At 47.3% G+C, this 14,003-nt stretch overlaps 1 protein-coding gene and 1 pseudogene across 2 annotated transcripts in view; one reads left to right on the top strand and one right to left on the bottom strand.

The window, feature by feature from the left end:
• SMARCAL1 (SNF2 related chromatin remodeling annealing helicase 1) overlaps positions 1-14,003 on the top strand; it is a gene marked incomplete at its 5' end in the record, with an annotated part of 50,650 nt that overhangs the window by 21,418 nt on the left and 15,229 nt on the right. Inside the window, 2 exons of the mRNA XM_079709888.1 lie at positions 5,517-5,657; positions 11,882-12,100. Of these exons, the coding sequence (XP_079566014.1) occupies positions 5,517-5,657; positions 11,882-12,100 (360 nt within the window). The remainder of the gene's footprint in view (positions 1-5,516; positions 5,658-11,881; positions 12,101-14,003) is intronic.
• On the bottom strand, positions 8,000-11,186 carry LOC307056940 (tetratricopeptide repeat protein 23-like; annotated as a pseudogene). Its single transcript has 2 exons — positions 11,116-11,186; positions 8,000-8,919 (listed from the first exon to the last, which is right to left on the bottom strand). The product of its transcript is annotated as a tetratricopeptide repeat protein 23-like (transcript).

Genomic DNA, 14,003 nt, shown 5'->3' with positions numbered 1-14,003 from the left:
AGCATTTGAAAATTAATTTTTTCCAACTCCCCACAAAACACACTTGAGTGTCTGCTCATTTCAAGTTTGTTTTGTGTTCAGAGTAACAGGTAATATGATAACATCTTCCAAAGCAGGACTATGTCATTCTCTCCAAACCTAAAGGTCCTTTACTTAAAAACCTTGATTCTCTGCCCAAATTACCTATAAATGTTTATAGGTTGAGAGCCATTTATGGACACACTTAAATGTTTTTCCCAAAGTGGTGACCCTTCTTTTGGGGAATTTTAATATGTTTTCTTTTGAAAAATGTTAATAGACCCTGGTACTGTGGTTCCCGTTTTACAGCCATAACTAAAATTAAATCTGTATACCCCTGATTGTTTAGACAAAAGAAACTGCACAGTAGATAGATGATATCATTAAAGATATAATAGGAAAGCTTCTTAGCACCTGTCTTGTTGATGCACTCATTGCCTGGTCAGGCAAGCTGGACTTAAATATTGGTTTCTGAAATATGTGCTTCTGGGCCAGACCTTTTAAAGCAGTGTCTACATTTTTCAGATCTTGGGTATATTTCAGAGTGACCCATTTAAAACAGAATTTTAACTGCTAACTAGTATGTATTACTCTGCATTGGCCATAGAACTCGGATGAATTAATGTTTCAAAACAGGACCCGTGAATATAGCCTGTTCATGGGTGTCTCGAAGCCACTGTCATCCATAACATTGACTTCACGTGTGCTGGACTGTTGGCACGGTTGAGGAGGATGAGGCACCCTGTGTTATTCTGTTCATCAAACCTCCCACCTCTCTGCTGTATTTCCATCAAGATCAGAGTTCCTCAACCTTGGCACTATTGACATTTTGGGCTGGAAAATTCGTTGTTATCCACAGGGCTGTCCTGGGCATCGTAGGACATTTAGCTGCATCCCTGGCCTCTACTCACTAAGTGCCACTGGCTCCTTCAGTTGTGACAACCAAAATTGTCTTGGCAGGTCTTGCCAGGCATCCCTGGGGAGGAGGGGGGAATTATCCCTCCCTATTTCTGTTGGGAACCACTGATCAGATACTCTAAGGAAATGAGTGAATCTAGGTATTTTGGGAATAAGAGGAGAGTTGGGTAGAAGGGAAATAATGCCTTTGAAGAGCCAAAGAAGGGCCAAATTTAATACCACTTGACTGTTCCTCTAACTTGTGCATCTCTTAGAACTATATTCTGATAATTAATATGTCAAAATGTTTTCAGCAGATCTTCACAATGAGGTAATTAGGTTATATCCTACTGTCTGTGAGATAGGCCACATCATGTGGGTTTCCTGAATGGAAACAGCAGCTGCATGCAGAGGATGTTTTGCTTAGGGTGTAAGAAATTACTGGTGTTGTCCCCTGGGAAATGTGACATCTTTCTTCCTCTACAGCACCATTTTCCTGGGCTGCGAAGCGAGGTAGTTCTGTTTTCATGTGCAGTTGACCCTTGAGCAGCGGGGGTTTAACGTGCCTTTAACTTATAGTTAGCTGGCCCTCCATATCTGACGTTCCTCCACATACTGAGATGCATCCAACCTCGGGCAGTATGGGACTGTAGTATTTACTATTGAAAACGTCTGCCTAGGTGGACCTGTACAGTTCAAACCCGTGTTGTTCAAGGGTCACCTGTGTGAAAGTAGGCAAGACAGAAAGCTACAAAGAACAAAACTGAAATCACCTTTAATCCCTCCAACACAGAAAACCACTGTTAACAGTTTGGTTATTCTTCTAACATGTCAGCTGTAGGGCAAGATCATTTTTAATGGCTTGGGAGCATTCTGTGGTATGGACACGTCCCATGATTTAACCCTTAGTGTTGGACACTGTTTAGCTATTATAAATAATTCTGCAAGTGAACATCATCCGTATGTTCATAGCTTGTATACTTTGTCCTCTTAGGACGAATTCTTCCACTCAGAATTTCTGGGTCGTAGTTTTACCTTTTGATAGTTGCCTCTGAAATCCAGTCTGGCCATGCATCACCACCTTCACTCCTGCTCAGGGCAAATCACATGGTCTTTTTCTCCACATGACTCCAGCCCTGAAGGGTATCTGACTTTTCCATTGTGAGCAGTGAGGTGTGTTTGAGTTTCCTTTAGTGTTGGTTTTTTTTTAATTTATAGTGCTTTTTATTGTTAAACCAGTTAGATTATTTCTTTAGAAGAAGAAAGGCCCTCAGAATCCCACCATCCTTCCCTAATAAACAGCTGTTTCTCTTTTTGTGGGAGTAAAGTCCTTTTATGTCTGTCGATTGGCTAGATCAGATGAGCATAGTGGTCTAAGGTGTCTGAGCTTTTTCTTTTCCTTGTTCATTGAAGTAGTTTAACTAGGTGATATATTCAAAGAGTACAGAAGGGTGTACAGTGAAAAATAACTCTTTCTCCCCCCTCTGGATCCCCCAGCCCCTTGATCTCTCTCCTCGAAGACAGCCACAGTTACTGGATTTTGGGGTTTAGTTGTAAAAATGAGTCTGTGCCCATGTCAGTACATTCAACATGTGTTTCCTTTCTCCCTCCCTGGAGTCTTCTACAACCAGTTTTGCACCTTCCTTTTTTCCCTTAATGGCGTATCTTGGTAATCATGCCACCTCATTCCTGATAACTGGACCTCATTCTTACAAATAGTATTCTGTTGTATAAATCTGTCAGAATGTGTATCATCTGATCCCTTTTGTTGGATTTGTCACCAGGTTTTGGATGTTTTGTACAGTACTACAATGGCAGTGCTTGTGATATGCAAGCAGGGAGTTGAACCCAGTTCTTCTGCACCTAGAACAGAAAACCCAGTCCCTCTGCGTTTGGAGAGATGGCTCTTTGCCTCTTCAGGCCAGAGCGGGGGTGGTGTCCGCTGGAGGGTCTGCTCTCACCCCCAGTGTGATCAGGCAGGCTGCAGGAAGAGTCCCCTGCTCATGTGAATCAACTAACTTCTCTCTGACACTAAATAGAAATCGTTTTTTTGCATTGTTCCATTGTGGGTTTCTTGGGTGCTAGAAGAGTTACCTGTAAGGCGCTCAATTTAGGGTTGATTTATGTAGTTTTATGCATTTATATTTTCCTAAACTGGAAGTTCTCAAGGGTAGAGGGTGGCATATAAACCATGTGAAACTGGGCACAATTAAAGGCCTTACGGAAGACAGTAATGACAATAAACGTGTTGGGGCTGAGCAGGCTAAGTCATTCCATAATAGATGAGACGCCGTATTGGTTTCTTTTCAAAGCTGGCCTTTTTTCTCTTTCCATAACGCTGCCTCTGCTTTTTTAACACCCACAAGCATCCATTTTCAACGGTCCCATCACCGCCCTAGTCTGGACAGTATATGGAAGGTCTGACTCCGTGTTAACTCTGTCCTATAAATATCGGGCGGAGAACCCTGGAGTTAATTTCCAGCACCTGATCTGTGAGCGTCTGCCCAGGCTCCATCCCCAGGCTACAGCAGTGATGATGTGGGGAATAGGTTTGGATGATGAGCTGATTTTCTCTTACTGATAAGAATTCATTTTCCCCGTTTCATTGAAATGGTCTTGAGCCAAGGCAAGTGGTGCTACAGGCGTCATTCAAGAAGCTCATTGTTATTTTAATGAGTCTGCATTAAACCATGTAGGAAATTAGAAGGCCCAGGTAACTGAACTGTGGAAAATTATAGCTGGAGAAATTCATAGCTCGCCTGTCATAATGGAATTAGGTATTGGCAGTTTCTGAGAGGGCAAAAGTGCATCTCAAGAATAGTATATATAGGGCTTCCCTGGTGGCGCAGTGGTTGTGAGTCCACCTGCTGATGCAGGGGACACGGGTTCGTGCCCCGGTCCGGGAAGATCCCACGTGCCGTGGAGCGGCTGGGCCCGTGAGCCATGGCCGCTGAGCCTGCGCGTCCGGGAGCCTATGCTCCTCAACAGGAGAGGCCACAACAGTGAGAGGCCTGCGTACCGCAAAAAAAAAAAAAAAAAAAAAAAGAATGGTATATATTGTATATTTATGAAGAATCATTTTTCTTCCCTCTGCTGTACCTTTATTTATTTTTATGAGGCAGTGTATCTATCTGAAAACCTAATTTCCTCCCCTAGGTGATTGACTGCATGCGATTACCTTATGCTGCCATCATTAACTCAAGGTTACAGTGGTTAACAAGCTGTTTCTAGACAACTGAGTCCCCCAGTAGGGTCCCTTCCCAGAGCTGAAATGGATTTTTACCTCCAGTGATCTTTGGCCACTCCATGTTCTAGTACAGTAGGGAAGTGTCTCCTTTTTTTTTTTTTTTTTTTTTTTTTGCGATACGCGGGCCTCTCACTGTTGTGGCCTCTCCCGCTGCGGAGCACAGGCTCTGGACGCTCAGGCTCAGCGGCCATGGCTCACGGGCCCGGCCACCCTGCGGCATGTGGGATCTTCCCCGACCGGGGCACGAACCCGCGTCCCCTGCACCGGCAGGCAGACTCCCAACCACTGCGCCACCAGGGAAGCCCCGTGTCTCCTTTTTTATCTCACCCTCTTTCTCATCTGAGTAAGAGGTAGGATGAACCCGAAGTCTGTCATGGGAATTGACCAGCTGTTTATGCCCATCTTGCCCTCAGCTGAGCAGGCTGCTGCAGGCCTGGGCTGAGTGTAGGGTCGATGGATCCGGGTCGCACCTTTTAAAGTCCTTATTAACTACCAAATGAGCTTGAATCAGGGATCTTTAGGCTCAAAGCATTGTGCAACTGAGTTAGTGACAGCCTTTTTTTTTTTTCCTCTATAGAAAACAAATAGAGGCGCATACACAGGCCATTGCTGATGCTTTCTCCTGGGATTGAGAAAGGGCTGGTCCTACGGGTCATTATCTAATCATAGGTTCAGCTTGGGTGTCAGAAATCCATCCTGGAAAAAGTTCGGACCTGCTGCTGTCTCCCCTACTTCCCCTTCCTCTAACCGTGCTGGATTCTTTGAGTTTACTCCACGTTCCGTAGGACACCAGTTAGCTTCCTTGTGAATATTTTTAGGCATACAGTGAATATTCATTGATTGCTTACTTTGTGCCAGCCACCGTTCTCCAAAAACAAAGGTGGACACAGCCCAGTCCTTGATCTCAAGAAGCTTGCAGTCTAGTGAGGGAGACAGACAGGATAGAATTCAGTGTAAGGGACTAAGTGCTGATGTAGATGCGGGCAGAGGGTGTGGCCAAGGCAGCTTAGGAGGTGACACCTAGCCTCTTACACGGGTCACACCGTGAGGTTCTTGGAGCACACATGCTCTTTTTCTCTGGTCATGGCACCTTCACTTAGAGTTCCCAGGTTGTGGCCACCCAGAGCTCTGGAGTGAGGCCAGCCATAGTGTCTTTGGAATCTAGATCTACCTTGGATCTAAGATGCATGAACTTGAGAAGTACCTGCGGTCAGAGTGCGAGGAAGTGAACGTGTTCATGCAAGATTCCAGGGGTGTACTGTTCGGGGGGCCTCGGCTCCGACTCCTGGGGGTGCTGGGGACGTCCCTTGCGTGTCCTCTGTGCATCTCAGCATCTTGGGCTTTTGTGTTCTAGGTTGCCAAGAGGGTGATCTTACTGTCGGGCACCCCAGCCATGTCCCGGCCGGCAGAGCTCTACACGCAGATCCTCGCCGTCAGGCCGACTTTCTTCCCTCAGTTCCACACCTTTGGACTTCGCTACTGTGGCGCCAAGCGGGTATTTGTTCTTTATTCCCCCTCTTCCCCACCCACCCCCACCCTGATTTTCACACTTCCCTTTCCATTCCTTCTTTTCGACTGTGGTGTGATCGGAAGAGCACTGGCCATAGAGCTGGATTCAGATTTTAGCTCTTGCTTTGCCCCTAACTCTGACCTTGGGGTGTCCTCTAGGGTAAGATAAGAGCAGCCCCTCTGAGTTCTAATGCTTGTGGTGATTCCACGTTAGTGTTTTCCAGTAGAGCGACCAGTGGCCAATGCGTAGGTGCCTGGAGCTCTGAAAGCCAACAGCTCTTGCCTCAGAGAAGGGCACTGAGGTGAGCTCCAGGTGAGGCTGAGGCCCTACATACTCTGCACAAAAAGGACAGAGGAAGCCTTTGAACAGGTGGAGTGGGAAGCATGGTCTCAGGCTCCCCTGGTGGGCTCTCATCAGTGGGTCTTTGCTCATAAATGTCGACTCATTATAGTGAATCATGCCCGGTCAGCAGGCCAGAAGCCTCTGACCTGCAAATTATCTCTATGAATACGGTGCCAATGGAGCAGCTGCCCCTGAAGCTACAGTCTGCACAGCTTCCGTTCTCCAAAAATGGCAGAGGAAGCCTTGTAAACAAATGCCATTGCATTCAAAATCGTGATTTCTGGACTTCCCTGGTGACGCAGTGGTTAAGAATCTGCCTGCCGGGCTTCCCTGGTGGCGCAGTGGTTGAGAGTCTGCCTGCTAATGCAGGGGACACGGGGTCGAGCCCTGGTCTGGGGAGATCCCACATGCCGCGGAGCAGCTAGGCCCGTGGGCCACAACTACTGAGCTTGCGCGTCTGGAGCCTGTGCGCCGCAACGGGAGAGGCTGCGACAGTGAGAGGCCCGCGCACCGTGATGAAGAGTGTCCCCCGCTTGCCACAACTAGAGAAAGTCCTTGCACAGAAAATGAAGACCCAACACAGCCAAAAATAAATAAATTAATTAATTAAAAAAAAAAAAGAATCTGCCTGCCAATGCAGGGGACACGGGTTCAATCCTTGGTCCGGGAAGATCCCACATGCCGTGGAGCAACTAAGCCCGTGCGCCACAACTACTGAGCCTGCTCTCTAGAGCCCGTGAGCCACAACTACTGAAGCCCACACGCCTAGGGCCCTTGCTCCACAACAAGAGAAGCCACCAAATGTGAAGTCCGTGCACCGCAATGAAGAGTAGCCCCCACTCGCCACAACTAGAGAAAGCCCATGCGCAGCAACAAGACCCAACGCAGCCAAAAAAAAAAAAAAAATTTCTTTAAATCATGATTTCTAAAACCTGTTTTTTTAATAGATTTATTTAATTAATCAATTAATTATTTTTTTGGCTGCGTTGGGTCTTCCGTGGCTTTGTGCGGGCTTTCTCTGGTTGCCGAGGGTTTCTCATTGTGGTGGCTTCTCTTGTGGAGCATGGGCTCCAGGCATGTGGGCTTCAGTAGTTGTGGCACACAGGCTCAGTAGTAGTGGCTCGCGGACTCTAGAGCGCAGGCTCAGTAGTTGTGGCTCACGGGCTTAGTTGCTCCACGGCATGTGGGATCTTCCCGGACCAGGGCTCGAACCCATGTCCCCTGCGTTGGCAGGCGGATTCTTAACCACTGCACCACCAGGAAAGCCCCCTCAGTTTTTTTTAGCTGAAGAAAAAAAGTTTTATTTAATGACATGGGGAAATAAAAGAGTGGAAAACAGTAGGATGTGAAACTTTCCCTATAGTTCATTATTCATTCTTTGTCTCCCTCTCTTCCCCACCTCCTCCTTCACCCCACTCTGTGTCTCTCTCATGTATGACTGGAAGATAAGGTATGCCAAAATGGATTACTTTCGTAAATGAGAAAGTCAACATTTTTTAAAATATTTAAATTACATTAGTCACAAATGCGAATTCCTCCTGACGGGCCGTTGACTCCCTTAGCGGTCACCAGTCTGGCCATCTGGCTGAGCATGGGACTCCATCTTCCTCAGCGGTGCCTTTCTGCCAAAGCCCCGCTTTCAGAAGGATGACCTTGCCAGACAAAGGGCCACTGCTGAAAGATAAATTCATCACTGGGCTTTCCTCTGGATGCCCCAGTACCTCACTTTTGAATACAGATCAAGAACATTCTAGCTGCTACCACCATCTCTCTTGTAAACGAGAGGAAAAGAGTCAGGAGGTGGAGAGCAGAGGAAGGGGTGGGGGGCATCATTTTTGTCTTTTCTTACCAATCCCCTTGTCAGCTGATGCATTACAGGGCACGTGCGTAGCGTGTGTGATCCCCACACTTGGCAGGTGAACTTGGCTGAGATTCCCTGTGCTGGGTCCCTCCAGACACGGCATAGGCCTCAGCTGGTAACATGCTCACCTCTGCGGTTTGGGGGCTGAGTCAGTGAACGAAGAAACACGGGTCGAATGAGCCTGCTGCCAGTGCTGGCGGGCCTGGGTGTGGTTCTTCTGTAGACTGATCACTTCTGACATCCTGTCACCCTCAGCGGTAATAATGCTGCCAAGTGCCTTTTCAAAGTGTGCCCGAGCTGTGTTCAACCTGCAGATGGCCAAGGAGGCCCTGCCCCAAGCAACACTTGGTCCTCCTCCGAGACTCGTAATCCACAGGCGCCTCCCTTATGTCGTTCTTTTGCTCCTTCGCGTTCCCTCTGCCTCTGCAGGTTGAAGCAGTCCTCTGTGTCTTGGTTCGGCCGGAGGCAGGCCACCCCCAGAGCGTGGTGGAGCCCGACCAGAGCTTCCAGGATTTCCTCGCCCTCCTTGTCTGCGGCTGTGTCTCCCTTGTAGCTCAGCAGCGTGTGCTTGGTGGACACAGCATGTTTCCTGGCCTGAGCTGGGGGGTCTCTCGGTGTCAGGTAGCCGTAGCCAGGTTGGCCAAAGCCTGTGCACACTTCCAGTGTTCTTCCCCAGAATAACCCGAGACAGGATGACACACAGATTAGCTCCTTGTTTGCTTAGGAGTTCGTTGTTTTTTTTTTCCTTAATCAGTTGAGCTGTCTTCTTCTGGCACTGGGCTGTTCTCTTTTCAGGAAGAGACACAGTCTGTGGCCTTCTCCTCCTCCTTGGCTTCTGTGCCCTCTTCACTCTCTCCAGACCCACCAGTGGGATACAGTCTCATCTGTTTGCTGGTGTGCTGGGGCCTTGGTGTGCTGTGATGCGTGGAGCAGAAGTCCCAGTCGGTGTCATTGCTGACAGGTGGGAGGTGATGGGGCTGGTTCGAACCTTCTTCCTGAGCCCCGAGTAGCTCTCTCTGATCCAGCCTCCAGAACATCCACGATCTGAAAACCAGAAAGGGAGAGTCACTCACTTCTCTTTCTAATCTCTACTTTCAAACTGTGGCCAGGGTGATGGATTTATCCTTCAGCAGTCGTCCTTTGTCCGGCAAGGTCGACTTCTCAGATGCCTAAACCCTGTTCCCGTGAGGTTCCTGTAGCACTGAATTAGAATGGCAGGCGCTGGCCCCTCTCTCAAGGGCAAATCACTTCTCATTTTCCCAACTTGTTCTGCTGTAATCTTGAAGCCGCAACTCCAGCTCACCCTGGCTTCTTTCCTGCGGGCAGTGTCCCTGTGCAGAGGCGCTAACTGGACTCTAAAGCCTCATTACTTCAGACCTTAAGGATTCCTGTCTTGTGATCAAGTCACAAATATGCCGAGCTGCTGTTTGCGTCGAAGACACTGACACTTGGAGAAACGGCTGCCCCTCACTCATCACCCATGCCACCGGGGGGAGAAAAGCCTTGCCATGCAAGTTAGTGGTGTTAATAAGATCATCTGCCTTATTTTAGAATACGTTTGGAAAAGAAAAAACAGCTTTTCAAGTACTTTAAAAATATCCACTTACCTTCAGAGTACTTATAATGTAACTTGTGGTGCTTGGCAAAGTTAATGGCAAACCGTTTTTTGGTTATTGAGGCAGGAGATTTCTATTATTAAATGTATTTAAAGCCATACACGCCTTTAACAGAGTTTCCCCATGGATCAGTCCAGGTTAGGTTGTGCGTAGCTGTGTTGATCCCTCAAGACAACTTGATTTCTGAAAAGGATCTTACCTTCCTCGACTGTCTGGGCGCATGGTGTCCTGTTTAGCCAGGGGTCGGGGGGCTGAGGGCACAGCCATTCCCTGCCTTTACTGCTGCACTGTCCCTCCCTGGGTTCCCAGTCTCCAGCCACCATCTCCGCAGTCATTCAAGCCATCCTCAGATTCGCCCTTGTCTTCCTCCTGCTGCCACTGCCCCAGCATCCAAGAAAACATAGTCAGACGCTGCCTTCCCCATCTTTTTATCCTTCCTTTCACCTAGCCCATGCCTGCTCCGTGGTAAATTTTTTTTCAATAAAAGCTTGTTGGATTGTAACTACGGTATTACGCATTTAAAATCTTTGGTATTATTGGGTTTTAACCTGCAAAGTTAAGAGTTGATAATATTAGAAGGTAGGAACATTACACCTAAATTAATTATGATATCCATTTGTTCCTAGCATGATTTTTATATAATGCAGCCAGTAGGCCAGGGCTACTTTTTTTTTAAATTAATTAATTTATCATTTTTGGCTGCGTTGGGTCTTCGTTGCTGCACACAGGCTTCCTCTAGTTGTGGTGAGCGGGGGCTACTCTTCATCGTGGTGCTCAGGCTTCTTATTGCGGTGCCCTCTCTTGTTGCGGAGCACGGTCTCTAGGTGCACGGGCTTTAGTAGTTGTGGCATGTGGGCTCCGTAGTTGTGGCTCATGGGCTCTAGAGTGCAGGCTCAGTAGTTGTGGTGCATGGGCTTAGCTGCTCCGCGGCATGTGGGATCTTCCCGGACCAGGGATCGAACCTGTGTCGCCTGCATTGGCAGGCGGATTCTCAACCACTGCGCCACCAGGGAGGTCCCTACTTTTTTTTCTTTTAACTGTGGCCAGATTCTTGCATTAAAACAAGCCACTGAAAAGAATGCCCCATGCCGAGCTCATTTTCGACCCTATACCGTGAAGGCATTTGCTGAGAACTCCCAGTTGATTTCAGAGTGTATTTTTTTTTAAAAGAAGAAGCAGTTTTTGATCATTTTATTTCTCCACCTTTGGCTGTCTCTTCCTGCTCTCAATTTAGCAGAGGTTTATAGGACACCTATCACATCTCCAGCATTATACGAGGTCCATTGGCCCTCGAAAATGATCAAGCCTAGCCCCTGCCCTTGGTGGTTCACAGTCCAGGGTGGGGTGAGGCATGAGGGAAAATGAGCAGCTGAAACCCTAAGGCAGCAGACACCCTGGCTCCCTGATTTTCTACAAGACCATAGAAGTCAGTCCTGTTTCCAGTAAGCTTGTTAGTGAAGGACAGGGTTTTTATTTTACTTGGTAGCATCCTGTCTACCTGTGTGGTAGGAAGTAGACATTCTTGCTCACTGCCTCCTTGAGCTGCTAAATGAAGGAACCATTTTTATGAAGGACTGCCTGGGCGCTCTAAAACCCACCTCTGGTTTCAGCAAGTCTGCAGCACCTGTGTTCTGGGTTCTTCCCTTCAGCCACCTCCACCACGGCCACCGCGATGGCATTCACCAAGTCACGCATGGTGAGGCCCACGCTGGGGAAGAGCAGCTTCGTAATCCCTGTAACCCTCATCAAATAAAGATATTACAGGGCTTCCCTGGTGGCGCAGTGGTTGAGAGTCCGCCTGCCGATGCAGGGGACACGGGTTCGTGCCCCGGTCCAGGAGGATCCCACATGCCGCGGAGCGGCTGGGCCCGTGAGCCATGGCCGCTGAGCCTGCGCATGCGGAGCCTGTGCTCCGCAACGGGAGAGGCCACAGCAGTGAGAGGCCCACGTACCGCAAAAAAAAAAAAAAAAGATATTACAGCATCATCTGTTACCTTGTGCAACAGGCTCTGTAGGGTAAGCCCTAGGGAAACTTTCTGCATTTAGTGTATGGGAAGAGTCTGACAAGCTGAGTGTCTCGTTTGTTCTTGAATGTGACAGGCACCAAACCCCTTGACATCTTGCCTTTGCTGCTAGAAAGGTTAGCGCCAAATTGTGGGACGCCATGGTACACGTTTTTGGTTCTCTCATTCCTGACTTTCTTTCTTCCTTTTCCGTCCTGTTTCTCATTTGTATTCTGTGAGATTTTATTCATCCCTTAAAGCCACTTGAAGTTCTCTGAACAAAGCCAAGGGAAGAGAGGGTTGCAAGAAGGCCATTCCTGGAGGTGACAGCTCTGGTCCTGGGCCCTAGGGACTCTCACGAGCTGTGTCTCGGTTCTGCCTCCACAGCTGCCCTGGGGATGGGATTATTCAGGCTCCTCCAACCTGGGGGAGCTGAAGCTCCTGCTGGAGGAGACGGTCATGCTGCGACGCCTCAAGGGCGACGTTCTCTGCCAGCTCCCAGCCAAACAGCGCAAGATGGTGGTGGTCGCCCCAGGCCAGATCAGCGCCAGGACCAAAGCTGCCCTGGATGCCGCGGCCAAGGAGATGACCACCAAGGACAACACTGTGAGTCCGGGGCTGGAGATGGGGATTGGGAAGTCCCCTTGTGCACAGCTGTTCCTTCCCTGGAGGGGCCCCTCAGAGCTGACCCAGAGTCCCCCGACCTTTTCTTCCCATAACCTTTCCCCCTCACCCCGGGCAGGATGGTGAGCCCGCTTCATTTCTCAGCCTACCTAGTCTGCTTCCAAAATCTCGTATTAATTTGCAGTTTTCTACTTATGTAGATCACTGTTGACCGACAGTCATAGAGATAAACCCCAGGGCAACCACAGGATGGTGATATGTATTCTGAATCCCTCAAAGAAAGTTGGAGTTTATGTTTAGTGTATTTTGAGAATACTTCCTTTAGTAACGGTCGTTAGAAAATAGTCCTAAGTGTATTTGTTATATATGTTAACGCTCTAACCATCTCATGTCATTTGCTTTAGTCAAAAAAGCAAATTGACATTTATATAACAGAGTTTTCAAACCCTCTTAACTTTTAATCCTTATTACGGTCATTTATGGTTGTCAACAAGTTGGCACCCCCATTTTACAGAGGGGGAAACTGAAGCTCACAGAGAGTGGGATTTGCCCAAGGTCTTATGGCTACTCCGTGGCAGAGCTGAGGCTATAACCAAGCCTGTTAGCCCTATATAATTGGGCTCTTTCCACTATGGTGACTTTGTCTTTTCAAGACACTTTCATTTCATATCTGTCTTTAGCGTCATACTGTGCTAAGTGCTATAAAGTAATCTATACCAGCCCCGTTTCTGTCCTCTTGGGATAAAAACGTTGCAATTTTCATTCCCAAGAAAATGACAGACATTGACATTTTCTGACATTATCATAAAGCATTATCTGGGCTTGATATTGCCCTGTATACGGAAACTTAGATCTACATGAGATACCAGCCTTCTGGGACAGTACAAAATAAATAAGATGACAGGAGACAGAATGTGTGATTTTTTTTTAATGTTATTTTACCATGTGATGAACAAGACTGGCTAGTAATTTTTAAGAAACAGTGTAGGGTAAAGGATGCACTGGTAACTTGTCCAGCAGTATTTAATTTATGCTGTATTATACATAATAATCGGGATGGCCTGGAGGAAGTGAGCAGGCGTAATCTCTTTGCCGTGGAGTTTTCAAGTGAAGTTCCTTAACATTGACGTGGACATACAGTGGTTCTCAAGTTATATTTCAGTGGAACCACGAACAGAACCAGGGTGTTCTGTTGCTAAAATCAGCATTGGTGTCTTTTTCTGATTTCTAGAGAAAAAAAGGCAGTGAATAAAAATTTTTTCTCAATTTTAGTTTTTTCTTAGAACTTTCTTAAACCTTTAATGTCTACTAACTTTTGCCCACCAGTGAACTCCACCAGACAAGGGAACCAATGAACATGTATAGCATATGTAATATTAATGGGAAAAATTCAGATGTATGATCTTTTTAGATGCAGAGGTCTGAATGTTTATAAAATGCTATGTTTTAGTTCCTTGTGTGTGTGATGGAAGAAAGTCTATTAGTATTTCGTGGGAGTCCCCAGAGGACACCCTCACCTGTACCCAGTCCATCTCCTGAACCAGGTGGTGGAGAGCAGCCAGTGTAGACTACTGACAAAGCGGTCTGTGGGCATTAGAATTGAGGAGGAAAGTCACATTAAGTGGTCAAGAGGCAACTGGCAATTGTGCAGTATGGCCAAAAAGAAGTATGGGAATTTTGAACTTAGTGCAGCAAGGTTTGAAAGCATTTTTTAAACTTTCCACCAATGTACACAGTTAGGTGAGTGGCTCTTTCCAAAGATGATTTCATATGTAACCTGCAAGTTTGATTTCTGAGTTTATCGACAGTGATGTGAAATTGACTAGGCTGAGCCATGGAAATCAGGAATATTGGGTGTTTATAACTCCCCGTAGCTATGCAAGGC

The sequence above is a fragment of the Hyperoodon ampullatus genome, assembly GCF_949752795.1.
Source record: "Hyperoodon ampullatus genome assembly, chromosome: 8".
Lineage (NCBI taxonomy): Eukaryota > Metazoa > Chordata > Mammalia > Artiodactyla > Ziphiidae > Hyperoodon > Hyperoodon ampullatus.
This window is presented reverse-complemented; position numbering and strand designations above follow the sequence as displayed.